Source organism: Cydia splendana, chromosome 6, assembly GCF_910591565.1.
Source record: "Cydia splendana chromosome 6, ilCydSple1.2, whole genome shotgun sequence".
Taxonomy (NCBI): domain Eukaryota; kingdom Metazoa; phylum Arthropoda; class Insecta; order Lepidoptera; family Tortricidae; genus Cydia; species Cydia splendana.
This window is the reverse complement of record NC_085965.1, coordinates 11,447,476-11,468,460: the sequence shown is the minus strand read 5'-3', so window position 1 is coordinate 11,468,460 and position 20,985 is coordinate 11,447,476. Positions and strand designations below refer to the sequence as shown.

Below are 20,985 nucleotides of genomic sequence, written 5' to 3'. Positions count from 1 at the left end.
GACTCTTCCTACCTTGGAGAAGTAGGGCTGCCGATGCCGATTCCCTTAAATAGGCTTTTAAGGCTCTTGGTTCCCTTAAAGAGCATGATAAGAACGGACTTTACAGGAGCGAGCCTTTGCTGCCCCGGACTTAGCTATTAAGAGTGCCCGTGAGGAGCGCAAGCGCCTCTACCGCTGCAGTGCGCGCGCCCGCGGCCGCGGCCGCCACCGCCCGAGCCTCGCGCCGCTCGCCAGTCTCCACTCCACTCCACTCAGAGGCGCGTGGCGGTCGCGCAACGCCTCAGCCGCTGGCTCCATATCACTTTTACTCGATTGAAATTCGCAAACCGTGCCCGCGCGGAACTGTCACTTTCGCTCCAGATCCCCGACCGGTCCCAATTATGATACCATTGTGATTCTAACCAGTGAAGTGCGCCCTTAAGCTGATTTCAGCTACGTCCCGAGGTAAGTTTTACTCGTAATCAGACTCAAAATTAATACGTGTCAGTTTGGAGCACTAAGTGAAAGGTACACTCTTTGTTGTTAAATTACGTGACTACCCGTCAGATAACTTCGGGTTGCATTTAGGGCACTCGAAAAGTTTTCAATTTCAAAATTATTATTTCATCCTTGTCGTAAATGTTAGATTTACCCGATTCGTTCTAAACAAAAGCAGCTTAATGATTCATAATTATGTTTATAATATTTTCTTAAGTTGTTTTTTCCTTAACAACCGTTCATTATAAAACCACTTTCGTTGTTAATTAGGTATTTTATTAGTAGTAGTACAGCCACCTGCAATAATATGTTACACAACGAAGGCAGCAAAAATATCTGACACGATCTTATTTGTAGAGCCATAAGAGCGTGTCACATATTTTTGCGGCCTTCGAAGAGTAACATATTATTGCAGGTGACTGTACTACTACTATAGTAGGTTCTTGTTTGGTCAAAACGGAAAATATTTTTTCCTTAAAATAGGGTAATTTATCAGTTATTGGGAACAAAGTGGACGGTTTAAGATGATATGAAAATATTAGGTGCCCGGTTCATGTAGATTACTTGTAGGAAATACCTACTTTCTAATAAAATAAGTTAACCCCTCACTGAATGTAATAAAAATATTTGTTTAAATTTGAACTTTAATAGCTGTCAATAGAGTTGAATATCATATCCGCCATATATGGCTCTGTCTGTATGCGGTAAGGGGTTAATAAAGAACCTTGTAGAACAAGCTTGTAGTTTTCTTACAACACTTCAGAAATTAACCTACTTGTTACAACCGTACCGACCTTTATAACGCCGCATTGTTTTTTTGTACCCACTAGGTAATTAACATTATAGATTCCTATCTAAAAATCATAGAATATTCAGGGGTGAGATTTTTTAGTTTTAGGGTTATCCGGATTAAGGCGTTACATTTGAGTTCTCGATAACATTGAACGCAAAAGGGCAAACTTACTTAAAATTAAACTCGTTTTTCAATCGGATACCTATAGGTGCTAATGCCACGACACAACAACGTTACAACAATACAACGATTTATGAAAAAGTCGTGAACCACTTATCAAACTCGTGATTGATGAAATTATTTTTTTTTTCTTATTTACTATTTATTTTAATCTTATTTACTATAATTTGTCCTAACTGTACTTACCAAAATATAATCAACATTATCTCTTAAAAGTTTACCTACTCTTGAATCTGTTACTGAGTATATTTTAATATACAAATATATTGTGGCCTTATTATTAAAGTAATAAAATACGTTAGTGCTAATTCAATTATATCAAAATAAAATTATTTAATGATAAGCACATTAGTAGGAGTAAGTAGCTGTTAGTACGAGGACAGGTAAAACTGGTGTAAAATTAACGCGTCGGATGGTCTATTGACGGAGTCCACTATAAAAGTGGTCTAAGGCTCACGTATTAATGAAACCTAGGTGAATAATGTCGGTGCATAGATTCGGTGTACCGTCGACATTGCTGACAAGCTCGTGGTCACATTGTGGGTTCCACAGCCATGGAAAGCAGCGCTCTGTTGATTATATTTAAAAAGTTTACTACTAAATCTACGGGTTAGACCGATGTTCCATTGCTTAATGCACATCATAACAGAGTAGGTAATTAACGTTACTTTTTGTTATCATTATTTTATGACTTGTAGAAATGCCTCACACTTCTTTTATACATGGGGCCACTGTAAGCATAGCTGAAGTTTCAATAGTAAAAATGTAATTACTAAGTTAACTACTGTCCTTATTAAAATATAATTATTAAATTTTCCATAGGTACAGAAAGAATTTCTATCTTCAGTTATAACTTACCTATGATGTAAATAATTGCATATTAACACATTTGTCCCTTTATTCTATTCATTGCCGGCTTTTCGAGTATATACTTAACTACAACTATTAAACCAGGTAGGTAGGTACAAAGATACTTGATAACCCGTTAACCCGCCATCATTATTACTTGCACAGCTTGTATCTAATACCTACCTGCAAACAGATATACACTTTCAGTAAAAACACTACAAAAATACGCAGCAGCTAAAATTTTACTTATTGCAAAATTACTCGTTAGGTTTTTTTTTTGTAGGTGGTGGACCACTGGTGGACATAGGATGAACCTAACCTAAGCAATTATCCTGTAGGGATTGTCGGAAATAATAAATAAATACTTATATATATCTGGAGTGGCGAGATCTAAGAATTGAATTGATTTTCATGAAATGATCGGCTGGCCACATCATGAAAAAAATCAAACCTAACCTTTATAACATGAAGTGATCAATTCTAAAATAGCATTTAATGAAAAGATTAAAATCTATCATCTGACCACAACATATCCACTCTATCTAAACATTAGTCCATAGAACTCCTAACTGTAAATATAGTAGGGATAATGTGAACGGGGACGGGTTCGTCGTTTATATAACTTATAAGTTAAATAGTAAAGTTAATAATAATTAATATTTTAGGCAATAGACATTTCTTTCCTAAATTAAAGTGTACATAGTATTCGGGAGTTATCGAATACTTCCGGAACGGACGGCCGGTAGTTCAGAATATTGAGTGCTAAGATGAGATTATGGGTGATTTTTGGTTTTGGATATACCAGCAATTCAGAATACATCCGAATACATCTTTTTACAAGGTTTTTGTTAACTTACCCTGTTAGTATTTATGTGTATTAGTTAGTTAGGTTAAAGAGTCCAAACTTGGAAGCTAAATTTGACCCCACTTCCCGATTTCCGATTCAACTGAAAATTTGCACACATATGTAAGTCGGGTGATAATGCAATATTATGGTACCATCAAGCTGATCTGATGATGGGGACAGGAGGTGGCCATAGGAACTATGTGATGAAATAACGCCACGTAATATTGTGTTTGGGGTTTTTAGAATTATCTCGATGAGTATTAGTTGCCTATGGTAAGAAAAGTACAGTCAGCGAGAAAAGCTTGTACCAAAAATTAAATTTTTGCCAAAACCTTTTAAATCAGATGCCAGTAGTTGGACTAAAAAACCTAAAATATATATCTTAATCTGGACATGGGCATATCTCGTCATAAATTTATTTTAATTTACTTACCTACCTACTTAATCATTCATATCACCGAACCAATAAAATTGCTATCAAAAGTATTTTACGTACTCTTTTTCTTTATCATTGGTAGGATCATGGAAAACAGGATTGCAATATTTGTTGTTGTTTAAATGTCATCGCTCTGCCTTTGATTTTTCTACTGAAAAAAAGAACTTAATGCATTATTAACCCGCTCAAGAAAACGCATTTTTTAGGGTTCCGTACCCAAAGGGTAAAAACGGGACCCTCCCTATTACAAAGACCGCCGCTATAGGCAATAACAAATACTAAAAACAAAATAAAATAAATATTTAAGTAAGTGAGGCTCCCATGCAACAAACGTGATTTTTTTGCCGTTTATTGCGTAACGGTACGGAACGACACGCACTTGGTCGGTTTTCATTTCACTACGTAGGTACACTGTCCAATATACATATATAGGTATGAAGGGTGCGTTTCACTGTATATAGAGTCTGGCTAGCCAAATTTTGTTGACAGATATTTCCTTGTTGCATCACCAATTGTCTATGCTTTTAAAAAAAGTTAAAAGTCTGTTGTCAATTTATGTCATTCATTCAAATTGTTCGCGGTTTATAAGGCGTTTATTTTAAATAATACATATAATAATAACTATACCGAGTGACGTCCGCAACCTATTATTTAAGCTCGTAAATAATTACGACAATGTGCGAAGTCGACGTGAAGCGTTTTAAAACAAAAAAACTGCAATGTTTACAAGTCGGAAACAATTTCGTAGGTTGGTGCTCTATTAATATTTTGATACTTTAAGTACTAGTTCTAAACTTCTAACATTTCCCTATAACTTTGCTTAAGTATGTGAATTTATTAATACCTGAATCTCATAAACAGGACAAGTGTGTAAAAAAACGGATAAAGTAGAAGTTCTGGAAAATATCAATAAAATCAAAACATTGGAACGTAATCATATGTGTTTGTTGTTGACTATACTTTACATAGTGGTAGAAATTAATGTGAGCTGACTTTGAGTGCAGTCAACGTATATTTAACTTATTTCCTTAGGTACCTTACGTGTGCACAGCAAATTAAAAATATTTTCTAGTATCAAAACTATAATTCCTACTACACACAGTGTGACCAGCCCAAGATTTTTTGAATTTCCCGCCAAAACTTTGGGTAATATTTCAATAGCCAGACTCTAACAACTATGGATATATTATTGGTCGATATAACGATCAAGGGATATAATTTATAAAACATATAGGTATATCTCTCATGCAATATAATAGGTGCCAACAAACTGCTTTCTAAGTAGTTTGGCGAATAACTTTAAAATTGATTATGTATATGTTGCCTTTGATAAAAAAAAAGGTATTTGATATAATAACTTTCAATCTAATGCCAAGGTAGTATAACGCACATACTTTATAATAAAAGGTTCGGTATAACATTAATTGGCTACCTAAACTTGGGGCAGGTTCGCCCGTACCATTGTGGGAACCTGTCCAAAACCACTAAACAGACACCGCAATCCACTACCAATACAGCTCTTACTGAAACAAAGAGCAAACGGCCGCCCGTATCTCTAGCGAGGACCGATTGACTCAAATCAATTACTCAAACACACAAAAAAAATGTATTATAGACATATTGTTTATATTGGAGTATCGTATCAAATATGGTACCTATAGGTTAAAAAACTGGACACAGGTATCCCCATGTCTAAAGAGGAAGTTGGCTCGGGGGGCTCGCATAACAAAGAAGAGCATGTACAACCGCAATTTTAGGCTGGGTTAGGTTAGGTTCGTTAGTTATCCCTCATAGCAGAACAGCAGGGGGTTCGTCGATTTGTCACCAAGTCGTACTTGCATGTTAAAACCTATATTAGTGTGAAAAATATACATAGATATTATGATTTCTAAATATAAGCTGTCCGCATAAATTTTATTTTATGGATTGATCCTAATATAATTTCACACACGATAAAGTAATAAAGTTACATTTTTCAGTCATTTACAAATGTTGGGTGATTGGGTGAAATATTTAATGCATGTAATATGATATAATATACAGCTAGAAATTATGTCATTTATAACTTATATTGGGTACACGTTATATTAAATTTATTTTATATCTACCCTTAACTATACCATATAAAATTAGTCCTCTTGTTGGTATACACAATATTGATTATATTACCTTAGTGATATATCTTTCAAAATTATACCATATGTTGTTATATCGAATGAAAATAGATCATTTATTGTTATAGCGATCATTACACACCCCCACATGAACCTTACCGAGCAGCTCATCAGCAGAGGATGAGTAGGTAATATGACTTTAATTTTAATGGTAATATTGATTCCACTCCATAGCTCACTATATGTATATGTACTTCTATAAGTGTAGTGTAGGTAGATGCTGTATTGCAGAATTCGGATACACAAACGTCAAGGTTACGAGATGTAGCTAGTATAAATAATGATATGAGAACTCTGACCTTAACCATTTAAGGGTGCAAAGATATAGGTAAATGCCTCATACCTAAATAAAAAAAATATTCACTGCAAAATTGGAGTAAAAATTTACTACTAACGTGGATAAATAGGTAGTGCGCCGGTGGTAGAAGTAAATGTAAATATAATAATTAATAATATACAAACCCTGACTTTATAAATGCCGTCAAGTTTGCAGCGACTCGATCGGTGTCGAAAAAGAGAGTCAAAAAACATACAACCCAATTGATAACCTCCTTCTTTGAGATTTGGACATCGGTGTAAAATACACATGAATAGGTATTTTGAGTTTATGGTGACGCTGGCAGTTTGTCGCTATAAGCTTGACATAGAATCTATCCATCAGTAAGGTCCAAGTATATTAGGTACACATTAACTACAGTAGAGTCCTTAACTAAAAAAAAGCATATAAGTATTAATTGCCAGTCGTTTTCGCCATTTTGCCTAACAATTTGCATGTACGATTTATTAACGATGATTACGACTAACGACTTGTATAAGTTAACGATTTAAGAAACAACATTGACCAAATAAGTATTTCAGTAATACCTAAACATGATAATTGATTAATATTCTTACCGAATTAAGTAATATCCTCGATCTGACCATAAAAACAATTAGTTTTTATCAAATTTTGTTATATAAGTTGCATTCTACAGTATGTACCCCATGCTTTTAATTTATGGGTTGAGGACAAAGTTCCTACCACGTATTAGGTACCTACTACATTACTAAGTGGTATTTTTAATAACTTATTTAAAGAGGAACCTAAAGAAAGGTATAATAAACTGTTTTGAACTCTACATTGCAATAAGCTTAGTACAGGGTACCCATAACTACCATTAGGTGCTTCTTAAGCATGATAATCTTTAATATTCAAAGAAAGTTTCGGTCTATTCTGGGGCGTTACAAAAAAAAACAGTAGCAAATAGACGCTCCGCGAAGCTACGGAAATGGTAGCTAATAGCTCTGCCTCTAATAGCGAAAGTACCTTCACTTTCGGCGCCGTTGTAGCCTCAGATCAACTGCCATAACTGCCTCGGGCGGCCGGGCCTCCTTATCGACGTTCGGTTCTCACACTTACGTTTTATTATCATTACGTCTTACATGATCCTTCCAAACGACATCCTTTACTTAGATTGTTACATTAACTTTCACGTCGAGTGTGTTAATTCATATGATATGTTTGTGCTCACTTTTCGTTACGTTTTCTTACTCAAAGACTTAATGCACACTAATTTAAATTGCATTTATTTTCGAATGAGTCGACTTGTATTTTCGTCGACGTCATCATTTTGTTACGGCATCGGCGTCGATTATTACCGTAAACAAACGAAGCGATTATCAAATAATGATCGCAATATCACAGTAACATAAATCACAGAAGTGACATTTCCCTTCGTTAGCTACCTATAAACAATAGCATCGGAAAACACAGAGTGGTTCCTGAGAACGCGGCCTTGGAAGTACAAGGTAGACCTACGTATCTTCGAATGAAGGGCTAATAAGGAGTGCGCTGGACGAGGGTGGCCGAGGATCGCCTAATTAGGGCGATTGTGCACTACAATGAATTTTACTGTCCGGCAGTCCGAGTTTTCATGGTCCGATATGGCATGAAAAAAACGGATGATTGGCTTGTGCACTTGTCCGTCTTTTTACTCGCAGGTGCGGCGCAGTGGCATGAAAAAAAACGTATGATTGGCTTGTGCACTAGTCCGTCTTTTTACTCGCAGGTGCGGCGCAGTGGCATGAAACACCCGCCCGGCCAAGTAAAATGTCGGACGGTAAAATTACGTCTAGTGCACAAGCTACTATATACATTTAATGGCGTGCCATATCGGAACGTAAAAACTCGGACTGCCGGACAGTAAAATTAATTGTAGTGCACAATCGCCCTTAGGGAACTTTAACGCAGACCAACGGACGTCTTATCGCAAATACGATAGAAAACCGTTTTCATTACTATTTATTTATTATGTTTCATTTTACAAACCTTGTTGCTAACCTTGAAACAAATGACAGCAAAACAATATATACTCGTATCACTAGCATTACTTGAATTGTTTAAATGTTTAGCCAGCTGATACATTTCGTTTAATAAATGTGACATTCAAAACAGCTTGCGTGGACTTAAATTAAAACACAATTCATACACGTTCTCGCATATCGACGCGTACGTTACGTACATTAGTGTTACCTCAACTTAGTAACGGGTGGCTACTTGATTTCTTTTTTAAATTATCGGGTTATTTGATTACTTTGTAAGACTATTTTTGATTACACTCCTATACAATCTTTGAACACCTAATAAAGGATGATTTCTTTCAAGCTGCCTTCATGCTAAATATTAACTACCTAGCTATGTAAGTCTAAAATGTCTAAATCAGTTTAACGGTATATGTAAAATAAATGTGTTTGTTTTGAAAAGACAATGTTGATGAAAGACTTAAACATGCTGTAAAGAGACATGCGATAACACGATGGTTATTATGAAAAACAAAAAATCTACTTACATGATATTTAGCAGTTTATGCATCAAACTTTATAAGCACTATAACACTAACAAACATATTGATATGATGGGTGCAAACTATAAATAAATTCAACTTAGTAGATCATTGTCGGTTGAAGTTCATCCAGCGAACAGGTATCGGGTCATCACATTCGAGGCTTCTGATAAGAAACTCTAGATATGCATTGTAGCAAATTATAATTCGGTTTTATTTCTTATGCAATGCTCTAGCGGAGTTAGTGCAACAATGGAAGTGATTACCGTAAGTGGGCTAAGAATGGTAAGCAAGGTGAAAGTGTCTGGGCCAGTTCTTGAAGGTCGTCATCGAGAGACCAGTACTGTTATTTCCTTGGCTTACCGACCGCTGGCGAGCCTTTACCATCATAAAAGCAGAGTATATGATCCAATATAGTTGTTACAAATCCCGAAGTCATATTTTATACTGGTTGCTTTGAGTCCAATGCTCGTGCCCAAGTAGCATGGAAGTGTCGGCAACATCAATATAGCAGCCAATTAAGAACTTAGAGTGATTTAAGGGACGTATAAGAGTGTCAGAAAAGATTTAAGCTGTATAAAAGGTACTTTACAGACAATTATACAGCTCAAGCTGTATAAAATCATTATAAAGGATTCTGCGGAAGCATGGGGTGCTTTATCAGAATATAAAAAATCTACTATAAAACTAAAAGTGTTGTGAGAGACTACAAGCTAATTCTATCGTAAAAGCTGTATACAGGCTGTATTGTAGTAACACTTGGCACTTTTAGCTGTACAAAAGTATCTGTCAACTCCGTTTTAAAACATTAAGTGTTATGAAACACTACAAGCTAATTTTATCGTAAAAGCTGTATACAGGCTGTATTGTAGTATCACTTGGCACTTGTAGCTGTACAAATGTATCTGTCAACCCCGTTTTAAAGCTATTTCTTATGGCGTAATCTTACTCTCCTATAAGAATAGTGGTTGTATAACTTCTGTCTGTAAGGGTATTATAAAACCAAATGAATAAATGGCAGCTATAGTACAGCTTTTTTCTGTATTACTGATAGAGTCGCTTATAACAATCTTTTGGCGTAATTTTACACTCTTATAAGTATAGTAGTGTAATGATTTCTGAAAATAAGTGTATTATAAAACTTAAGGAATATATGACAGTTACAGTCTTCTTCTTCCTCGCGTTATCCCGGCATTTCGCCACGGCTCATGAGAGCCTGGGGTCCGCTTGACAACTAATCCCATGATTTGACGTAGGCACTAGTTTTAGTTTTTTAGTTTTTACGAATGTTTTTAATGAATGACAGTTACAGTACAGGTTTTTTATTTGTTATACGGATCTCTAAAGAGAATTATAACTTATGTACGGAGAACCGAAATACAGCCAAACGAATACAAATATTCTATTATAAAGCTGTTTTAATTACAAAAGCTGTAAAAGACACTCTATTTATTACACAGCACAGCTACTAAGATTATAATGCTCTCCAACTATCCTGTAGGCTGTTTAAAAATTGTCGCCATTTTACAAGAAATAAAAAAACGTATTTGTAAATATAATTAAAGAAATACTTGCAAATATTTAGCAGACTAACGCCGTGTTATAATTACCAGCTGAAATAAATTGTTTAGCCTTAGAATTAATATTTATAAATATTTTTGATACTCTAACCTTAAAAACAAACAGTAACTTTACCGATTTTTGATATTTTCCTTATGGTTTCTCTTTGTTATTTTGCAGGCGCGTAAATATTTTGCCAAAAAAGATACACAGGTTCACAATAAATAATAATCCGCACTTACCAATAATGTAAAATTCCATTCAAGTCCTGTATAATATTTACTTTTACTTTTACCATCCACTATAACACTTTATTGTCGCCATTACTATATTACGAATGAACAAGATTAAGACATTTTAGTTTCTTAAATGATTATTATTCTCTTGTAATTCTTTCTTATAACTAATTTAAAACTTATATTCTTATATCGTACTTATAAGAGATTATCTGTAGTGTTAAGGTTTCCTGTTACACCGAAATATAGCTGTAATGCAGCTATTATGCAGCTTATGTATTGCTTATACAGCTACTCTACAGCCCTAATAACGCCAAAGGCTGTATAATTTGGGCCCTTTTTTTACTTATAAGGGCTGTATAAGCGCTTATACAGCCTTTGTACAGCCTAACTGTACAGCTTATAGTATACAAATAAACTTTAATACAGCTTATATACAGCTTGCAATGCTACTTGGGTGACGCTTGGAAACAGACCCAGCGTCAGCCGCGGACCGCGCCTGCATTGCCTTGATGACGTGCTAGCCTATACCTACCAAACGTCATCGTTACCGTTAAATGTCAACCAAATGCCAAACGTATGATCCTTGCATTTTATTAAGATAGTGAGACTAAAGTGATATGCGAACGACTTGCTTGCATTAATAACGTTGAGCTCACTTAAACTTTACTTTATCAAGAAAATAATTTAGAATCATCAAAAAATGATAAACTTTTTACTTGGTAGGCATTTTCCGTATTGTAAAAAAATAAACATATACCTACATATAGTAACTTAGTAAGTAAATACATTTTGTTCTTATTAAATCAGGTGTTGGATCGAATCGAGTGACGCAAGCATTTTATTTGATTTTAAACAATGATAGTCGAAGACTCGTGTAAATAGTTACCTTTTAACAATAGTTGTAATCAACAGTCTGTCTTCTCAACTTATAGTTTTAACGTTACAGCTCAAGGAACAGTTACAACCTATTAAATATTAGGCATGACTTCAAGGTTCATAACAAGATCAGTCACGATAGGAATCCAAAAAATATTCATACTCAATGTGGTTAAATACTGCCAATTTTTCAATACAATACAGATGTAGTGCATAATTGTTTTCCATCGTATTTTCTCGGAAACGTTCGTTTTTGTTATGCTACTTCAGTCAACCTCAGTACTTTTTGTACTGACACTGACTGAAATAGCACGACGCGTTCGTAAGTTTCCGTGAACGTTTCATATCTGATCGCGAAGTGCATCCGCGCTAAATAGAGGAAGCCCTTAAAAAAAGTGTTTATCCGGTAAATATTCGGTCAGTTCGAACCGAATTATTCGGCCGAATACGAACATTGAGACATATGCCAAATATGCCGAATACCGAATATTCGGCCCATCTCTAATCCAAATGATATCATTAAACCCGCATTTACCTAGTTTTCGTGCAATTCGGTCGTAATTGTTCGCACATGTATTGGCGCGACCAAGACGCATGATAATCATTCAGATATCATTCTGATATCAGTTTACGTTCGAATTGGCCTCTAAGGTGGTGTGCTCGGTAGGCGTTCTGATTAACAACAAAACAGCGGATATTCCGGATAGGTACAATCTGCATATTTTCATCATATTCCACTTTTAATTGCGAATTAATTAATGCCACGTGAGATTGGCGTTTATTGGCTATTATATTTCAAGTTTAAAGCTTGCTTGTGTTCTTCATATTAATGCAGTATTAAACACAACTAGAATAACAAAAAGACCAAATTTTCATTTTGTAAAATACTAAATAATTCAAATATTTTAACTTTAACTCGTATGGTCTTACACTTGTTCCTTGGGCGAAGGGCCGCAGCTTGCTTTGGGATGCCACGTGTGTGAGTACTTTTGCACCCACTCATCTCACGCGCACGGTAAACAAGGCAGGTGCAGCGGCTGAAACTGCTGCTAGGTTGAAGCACAGCAAGTACGCGAACCTTGAACAGGTGTACGATTTTGTCCCGGTTGCCGTCGAGACGGCGGGGCCTTGGTGTGCCGAGGCCAAAGCCTTTATTAAGGATATAGGGCGACGCTTAAGGGATAGGGGCTGCGACCCTCGCTCTGGTTCTTTCCTTATCCAACAAATATCACTGGCCATTCAGCGGGGTAATGCCGCCAGTATTTTTGGCACATTTGATCCGAGAGACAATCAGAGTGGGGGGCAATATTTTATTTGTTACGTTCGTTTTACTCATTCTTAGGTTTATTTTAGTTTATAATTTGTATGTTTAATCTATTGTAATCTAAATGTTTAGTATAATAAATAAAGTTTATTACTTTAACTTAAATAGCATTTACATTATATTTTTATCAATAGATAATCTGTTGTTTTTTTGTATGGTAAGTTTCTAATACGAGACATTTTTTTTATATTTTTAAATTGCATATATTTGTTAATAAGTTTCGGACGTGACCTGCTTTGGTACGACTTTAACGATCGTCTTGGTGATTGGTGTAGTGTCAAAACAAGATGGAACCCGTAACAAATTAATAAGATCAGAATCGGCCCCCTGGAATTAGAACCTGGATGCGTAGCATTTTCGTAGCACCGTAGCGTGTTGCGTAGCACGCGTGACGTGGCACTCGCGCCGACATGTGATTCCGGTCGCACTGAAATAGCAAAGTAAAATTTAAGTTTTTTTTTAATTAGATTATTGGAATGAATAACAGGTTCACTTATCTACCTACAGACGCATCACTATTATTTGGACAAGACGAGACGGTGCATTACCAGACGTTTGACTAGTTATATTATAGTTATAATTATATATATTTATAGGCTTGGGTAGTGTCCCTGCCTCAAGAAAGTCACACTACTCACAAGTAGCGGTTAGCTTCGAAAATATAAAGACGTTTTTCTAAATTTTAATGGTGTTTTAGTTTGATACATGGTAGGTATGGGAGTCCCGGAGCGTGTCATTAGTGGCACGGCGGACAGCGCCGCCGAGGCGCCGTCAATTCGCCTGGCGCCAGACACCCTCCCCGCGCAGCCTCTGTTACTATCAGTACACCAGTACCTTACCGACTGATATACTATATTCACTGAAATTTGATATCTAGACTGAATGCAAAGGCAATGTTTAAACGTATTATTTTAGGATTTGTAAATTTCCGTTAATTTTAGTTATACAAAATGTTTCTCTTACAGGATGATAGAAAATTTACTACGAAAAGTTCATTTTTCAACGGCAAGTTAGAAAAAAATCTGAAAGCTCAGAAATACTGAATATAAGTACCTTGGAAATCATATTTTTATCACCGCTTTATAGGATGTTAGTAGTAGTCTCCTTGAATTATAAATCAGTCTGTAGGTCTACCTACCTATACGAGTAGGTTGAAAAAACACTATTTTTCGTAGAACTAAGAACTCTGACTGTCTGCGTTTTTATATCCAAGTAAAGGAATGTAACATTGCTTTTTGGCGCGTGCCAATTTTATGTTATTGTCATGTTGAGCAGCTTTTACACAGGTAATTCATGTCAATGTTCAACAAAAACCATACTTTACTCCAAGGGCATTTCTTACAAAAGTATTAGGACCACTGGTTTTTAGGTGGATCCAAGTTAGCTTCTTACTGCATAAGTAGTAATATATTTTTCACCACACGAGTTCGTAAAAGCTCTTTTTGTGATTCAAAACTGAAAGGAAATTGCGTTTTATCAACATGAGTGGCAAAGTAATCTGATGCAAATTTTGAGTTGTGTGCTCATGTTAGCTGATAGAATCGACTTTTAAAGTGATGATTTTGATAAATCCATACCAAAGACATATGTAACTTCGTATAAGACGAATAAAGTCTAAGGAAAAAACGTGCCTCGGAATTCAAGTAAAAGTCATCGTCGAATAGATGCCGCACACACCTTTAGCCTATCCTCGGCTAGATGGCGTGACGACACCGTTTCATATTTAACAATTTTAACACATAGATATCAGTGAATGAACATGGATCAAAATGATATAAAAATAATAAAATCATTTATCCATATATATACATGTTTTGATAACTTTATACGTTTTCATTTTGAGTTTTAGTCGTGTGTCGATAGATGGCAGTAAATTTACAGTGACTACAAAATTTACAATGACAGGACCCCTCTATACTATCTATTCTTTTTGTCCATACTAATATTATAAATGCGAAAGTTTGTCTGTCTGTTACTTCTTCACGCTTAAACCGCTGAATCGATTTGGACAAAATTTTATATGGAGTCTGTTTGGGCCCCGAGAAAGGATATAGGGTAGTTATTATCAATCATCATCATAATCATTATTCCACGCAGACGAAGTCGCGGGAAGAAGGTAGTATTTAATGACATTCATTTGAATTTGATTTGTAGTGTTTTACAGTTACTAGTTTCCTCGTGTTGGTGTAGTAAAACATTTTGTGTTTCACTCGGGAGCAAAGTTTGTTTAACCCTCGTGTACAAAGTATTAGCAGTTAGCACGAGGGGTTAAACAACAACTTTACCCCCTTCTAAAACAAATAACTATAGTGTAACAATGTCTCTATTGGCTATCCTCTAGCGAACCAATTGTCTTGAAAGTTGCATGTGAACGCGCGAGACGATAATCAATTAATATGCACCTTGGTAACGTAACGTAAGATCTAATAAAAGTATATTAAAATCGTAATAAAAGTAAAACCTGCATTACCTGCATTTTAGTTGCTATGGAATAAATCACAAAACTAAAGTTGATTAAATGCGCTACTTATTTATTTATGAGTATGTATTGGTCACGCTAATGGTTATCGAATTGTTCATTTAAGTGTTTGTAGGTATAATATAATCTTGAAACAATATGGTGAAACAAAGTTTTTCAATTAGGTATATGTTTGATGTGAATTTCGTTGCACTATATTTATATTATTTGATTTAAGTAGCTTTGAGGCTGTTAATCTCTGAAGTACTCCTTTTAAATAGGACATGTAGGTACTATTATACAAGCATAAACACAAAAATTGTCTCTTCTATTTATGCCCGACGGTTAAGGATATTGAATCCTTACTTCTGTTTAGGGTTATAACTTACATAGCTAGTTTTCGTGTGTGTAAAATTTGTGTGCATCCCCTTAAATCCCTTAATACGTTTATTTATTACTTTTAGCATAAATAAGGCAAATGAAAACACAACATTTGTGTATGATTTTGTAAATTGTATCTTATTGGAGTGGCCGGTACTGTCGTATTTACATTAGGTACGAATCCACTAATTAGTTGTAAATTGTCTTTCCAGATCTCAAAATGCCCCAATGGGCTAGCGCAGCGGAGGGCGGCGGTTCCGAGGCCGAGTCGCCGGTGCAGATGACGTGTTACGAAGACGAAACCTCCGAGTATTATGAGAACAAACCCGACATAGCTGACATGAAGATAGAACAAGCTGGTGGTGAGTACGTATTCAGTATAAATCCTTTAAATAACTGTCCCTTTGTCCATAGGGTACCTAATATGCACCAAGTCAATTGACAGCCTAGCAACACGGTAGTAGAAATCTTCTATGTACAGTCAACGGTAAAAATATGGGTGTAGACAACTTACTCAAAAATACGTCCCATAGTTCTTAATTCACTGACATAAGAGTTATGGGACATATTTTTGAAATGATTTGTACACCCATATTTTTACCGTTGACTGTACCTAATTGTTACATTTAGAGTTTTAATTTTTATCGGGTATTATCATGCTTGTTTTTCAGAAGGGTATCAGACATTTTGTCGTTTCAATCGCCAATTCGTCATATACATCATTCTGTTTCTATGTTTTTTTTTCAAACACACAGTGTATTGTTTAAATTAGGTATTAAGGTAGATAACAAAATTGTAAACTGGCATAGTCAGTGGATTTTTTACATCCACTGTGTGATTTTTTTCATCATCTTCTTCTTCCTCGGTCCCTCATTGCTGAGGATCGCGGCCATGTATGCTCCGTCTCCGTACCTAGTGTGCGGTCATAAGCCATATGGGTCACGCAATGCATGTTGCAGCCAACCACCCTATTCACAGCATCAGACCATCTCGTGGGTGCTTTTCCTCGCGCACGATATTTTTCATACATAGCTCACTCTATATAGATACTTACGTCAGACTCAGTTTCTCGCACTTGAGCAATTCCAATATAAATCGTTGCCAGTAAAGCTAATAAATGTTTAAAATCAACATTTTAATATCTCTATAGGAGTCGAACGGCACGAAGTAGATAAGGATATTACGAAAACCACCCATAGCAGTGCGTACTAAATCGATTAGTCTGCACTCGTGCTCTTACGCAAAAGGTTTATCAAGCGTGCAGTCGTGTCACGTAATGCAAAGTTTTGTAGAACATCTTGCTCGTTGCACGATTTGCTTAAGAAAGTGCTCTGCTGAATGCGATGATTGCCAGACTGCTTCGTGGTTGCTTTGAACGCGGATGAACACTTCTTGGCGTGCTTAGACCTCTTAAATCCTAATGTAGAGCGAAAATAATTGACCCTGACGTCACCGATACCAATGCGAAACGCGATAGTTTTTCTAACGTTAGAGGAAATTATTATAATTTATTCAAACTAACCTGAGAATAATATAAGGTGTAGACTTAACACCGTTGAGCAACAATAAAGCACAATATTATTAATACTTGTAACCTACTTGATAATGTACCTCTGCTGAGTTGAGGATACATGTAGCTGTTGTTCTGCTAAGCTAGTGGTCAATTCTTTTGGTGTTATCTTCATATTTAGGGTTCACAGCAGTGGAATCTCCTGTAGCACCTGTAGTGGCCAATATTTTTATGAATGAAGGTTTTACATTGAAGGCATTTTAGAATTGTTACTAGGTACTTTCCAAAACACTGGTTAGTAATAATGTATAGATAGTGTTTTCGCTATGGTGTCGGAATAAAGACCCATTACTTGATTGGTCTACTACTAAACACTATCCTACCAATTAATCTACTTCTTATTATCAACATACGGACGTCATTTTTGTATCTAGTGAGGACGTCGTGACGTAGAAAAAGGTTTCATGACGACAACAGCCGGATTACTTTACGCATCACTTAGCTGCCATTGGTCAGAGTAGGACCAGTATAATTCTGGTCTCCGGTTATATATAATTGTTAAATATCCCGCGGCTATGATACACTTGCTCTGAGATTGCAAAATTATAAAAAAGTGAATAGGTAGATAGGCTGATAGATAAGATACCTATATGTCGAATGTGTGTAGGAAACACACTAATGACGCTTTTAAATAAAATGTAGTAATGCTACCTATTGTCATCGTAATACCGACCTTTAGTAACAATACGTTCCAGTAGTGGTAGGTAGAAGCCGATTAAAAAATGCGATATTTTATTTTATTGCCTTTAGGTAGGCACAGTCACATTGCACCTAAGTAGGTAAGTAGCTTGTATCATAATATGAACTCTATCTTAGAGTTAAAAGTTAAACCAAAACAACCGAAAACATATTTTACGAGTAGGTCAAATGCATTATCAAGTTTGTTGCTAATTAAGTCATTACATATTCGTATGCAACGATTAAGTACGTTCCGTTTTTGTACGGTGGCGTGCGCTCGAACAATTAAACACTGATAAACTATGTAGAGGCAGATATTTTATCGATTCGTTACGACGAAAATTATATCAACTTCGTCACACTTCTCATAATATTTACGCGGACCTAGGGAATAATTATTGTTTTATTATGTCACTGAATACGAACCAAAAAGTTATTTGGGACGAAAAACCTACTTACCTACAGATCCTCTGTGCTTACGGCTCAGCCTCCTAACTAAAATTACTGTTAGTTAGTTTTTTTCGCACATACTTATATTTAAAGACACGTTTTGGACACGTAGTTGCAAACAAAGTGCATATATACCACCTGAGCCAATACATATATAGAAAGGTTACAATAAATGTGTACAAAAGCGAACTTATCTCTCAGGTTAGTTGGTATGTAAAGGTAAACACTAAACAGTAAAACTCCTACACTGAGTAGGTACTACATAATTATGTATTGTATTTTAAATCACCTGCATTTTTGTCCCTAAATAGAAGGAGGGTTATAAATGTGCATGATTAACTCTCGCATGTTAGGTGTTAGGTGTCGTGTGTTATTCGGTAGGTTATAAGACTTTTCGAGATTCAAATGAAAAATATAGTGCCCTAAAACACCCCTAAAATTCCTATACCTATGTAGCGTTGTTTGGTGTACAGAGAAATTTGTATGCAGCATATTATAGGTACTTACAAACTATGGTGTCTTAGGTGACAAGTACTTTTTTTTTAATTTCAGAATTTTACGACAGCGCAAGCGGCAGCGATGAGGTGGTGGTCCGTCGGGGCTGCCGCACGCGGCGGGCGGCGGCCGGCTCCTCCTCATCCGCCACTTCTGCTGGCTCCGGCACCGGCCGCCGCCGGCGATGCGGCATCTCCGCCCGGGAACGGAATCTACGCCGGTTGGAGAGCAATGAACGGGAACGCATGCGCATGCATTCACTCAACCGAGCTTTCGAGGCAAGTAGATAAAGGCACGAATGAATATTAGAAGAGTGCGGATGGTTATTTCGTTTATATCGGTATGTAGTAGGTAATCATGACATTTTCGAGCTGAGACTAATGTAAGATTTATTTGTACTTTCCTAAGTATTTTGCGTAAATTTTATACGTAGGTATGGGCATTCATTATAATTACGTATTAGCTAAAGCGTCAAAAACCGCTTAATACCTACTTAGTAGTGTCATAATTGGCCAATGCACAGCAGTGTGGGATAAAATGTTGATATGATGATGATGAATAATATCACAGCAAGCTAGCTCAACTAATAAGTTTTGTATTTGCGTGATAATAAAAATGAACGTCATAATCAAATTATTTTTTATTTTCAGGACCTGCGCCGGGTAATTCCGCACGTGAAGAAAGATAGCAGAAGCCTCTCCAAAATAGAAACCTTAACTCTTGCCAAAAATTACGTTAAGGCTCTCACAAACGCCATTTGCTCTATGAGAGGCGAGGTGCCTCGTTACAAGTAAGTTATAATCATTTTTATAATAAAATCGAAGATATTATTTTAACTGAGGGATTGTGTTGTTAGGTATTACTGATTGTCTATGGCCACTTTCCAGAAGCTCCAACTTGATCATTGAATACAGGATTAATATGAAATTTTTAAAATTTCAGTTTCGACAGTGCAGATGAAAACGTAGAGCCAGTTTTCGTGTTGAGCCGCGACGAGCAGAACAACAACGAGCCAACGGACGAACCCCAAGAGACGGAGTCAAGCGTCCGGCCTCTCTGACCCCGCGGCCCGACCAACCCACTCATCCTCACCGCTCAGTCAAACGTTGCCACTATGCTCTCGATTTAATATTAGTAAATTAATCTATCTATATCTATATTCGTTGCCAAAAATACTTATATAGGTAGCTACTTATAGACAAAAATAAACAGCAGGATTAATATATGGATACCGTATGGGATAATCTTCACTTAGGTAATCTCTAATATCTCCTAACCGTGGAGCACGTAAGTATGTAGAAAGATGCAATGGATGCAATTGATTCCTTGCACGAAAATGCAAAAAAAAATCCATTTGAACTCCCCGGTGAGAGCGCATACCGATGCCGTGAAGTGAGAAATATGACCCTTACTTACTGCATCGCCTCGTCCAAACCTGCGTTATAATTTGATTGGGACCCGCCCCGCTAGCCCATATAGAAATATGTACCTAAGTGCGAGAGAGACGAATGTTTTATATCGGCTGTAAACTTATCGTACTACCGGAATTATTCTTGACTTCTGATAGTTCTGATTCTAGCTAGTGCACGGCCGTTAATTCAAAATTCAATCAAATTTACGAACAATGCTTAGACCTTGCTTAGACTAAATGGATAAGTGGATTTGAACAAATTAACTCTGTACTACCTATACAGTGTGGAAAGATAAGTCGGGCCCTGGAGGGAAACTACCTTAAATCCTTAAGCTGGCTCATTTTACTTAATTAAAGGAGACATTCCTTTATTTTTAAAAAGAAACAAAACTGCATTCAAAGATTTTCTAAAACTCGCTTGCCTCGCCCGGGACTCGAACCGACTAAAAATTCCAAAAAATAAAACTCGCAATTTTATTCTACTAGTCGATACAGTTGATGTTAATGATAACATTTCTCCAAGGAACATTAGGTCTTACACTCGTCTGTCGTACAAAATATCCATAATATCTAATATTTAGTACTCAAGATTTTTTTAGACAAGCCAAATTGAAGAAAAAAAGAAAAATACTTTAAATGCAGTTTTGTTTCTTTTTAAAAATAAAGGAATGTCTCTTTTTAGTAAAATGAGCCAGCTTAAGGATTTAAGGTAGTTTCCCTTCAGGGCCCGACTTATCTTTCCACCCTGTATATATATGCTTATTCAGGGATCCCTTTATTTCCCATAAACTTATTGTTTCGAATTTCGATAGGCAGAAATTGATATCCATATAATTTATGGACATAAACATCAAAAGTCATAATTTTTGTTAAGTATAACGTTTCATAGTTCTAATGTTAGACATTTATAATATTAAACGCTATAATCACAAAAGTTATAAAATTTATGAGTATAACATTCAAAG

At 36.0% G+C, this 20,985-nt stretch overlaps 2 protein-coding genes across 2 annotated transcripts in view; one reads left to right on the top strand and one right to left on the bottom strand.

The window, feature by feature from the left end:
* Positions 1-20,985, bottom strand: part of LOC134791442 (uncharacterized) — a 251,576-nt gene that overhangs the window by 57,146 nt on the left and 173,445 nt on the right. The window lies entirely within an intron of this gene.
* On the top strand, positions 195-20,744 carry LOC134791444 (class A basic helix-loop-helix protein 15-like). Its single transcript, XM_063762466.1, has 5 exons — positions 195-444; positions 15,629-15,778; positions 18,667-18,887; positions 19,260-19,399; positions 19,552-20,744. Exons 2-5 carry the CDS (start codon positions 15,637-15,639, stop codon positions 19,667-19,669), a joined length of 621 nt encoding a protein of 206 aa, XP_063618536.1. The 5' UTR covers positions 195-444; positions 15,629-15,636; the 3' UTR covers positions 19,670-20,744.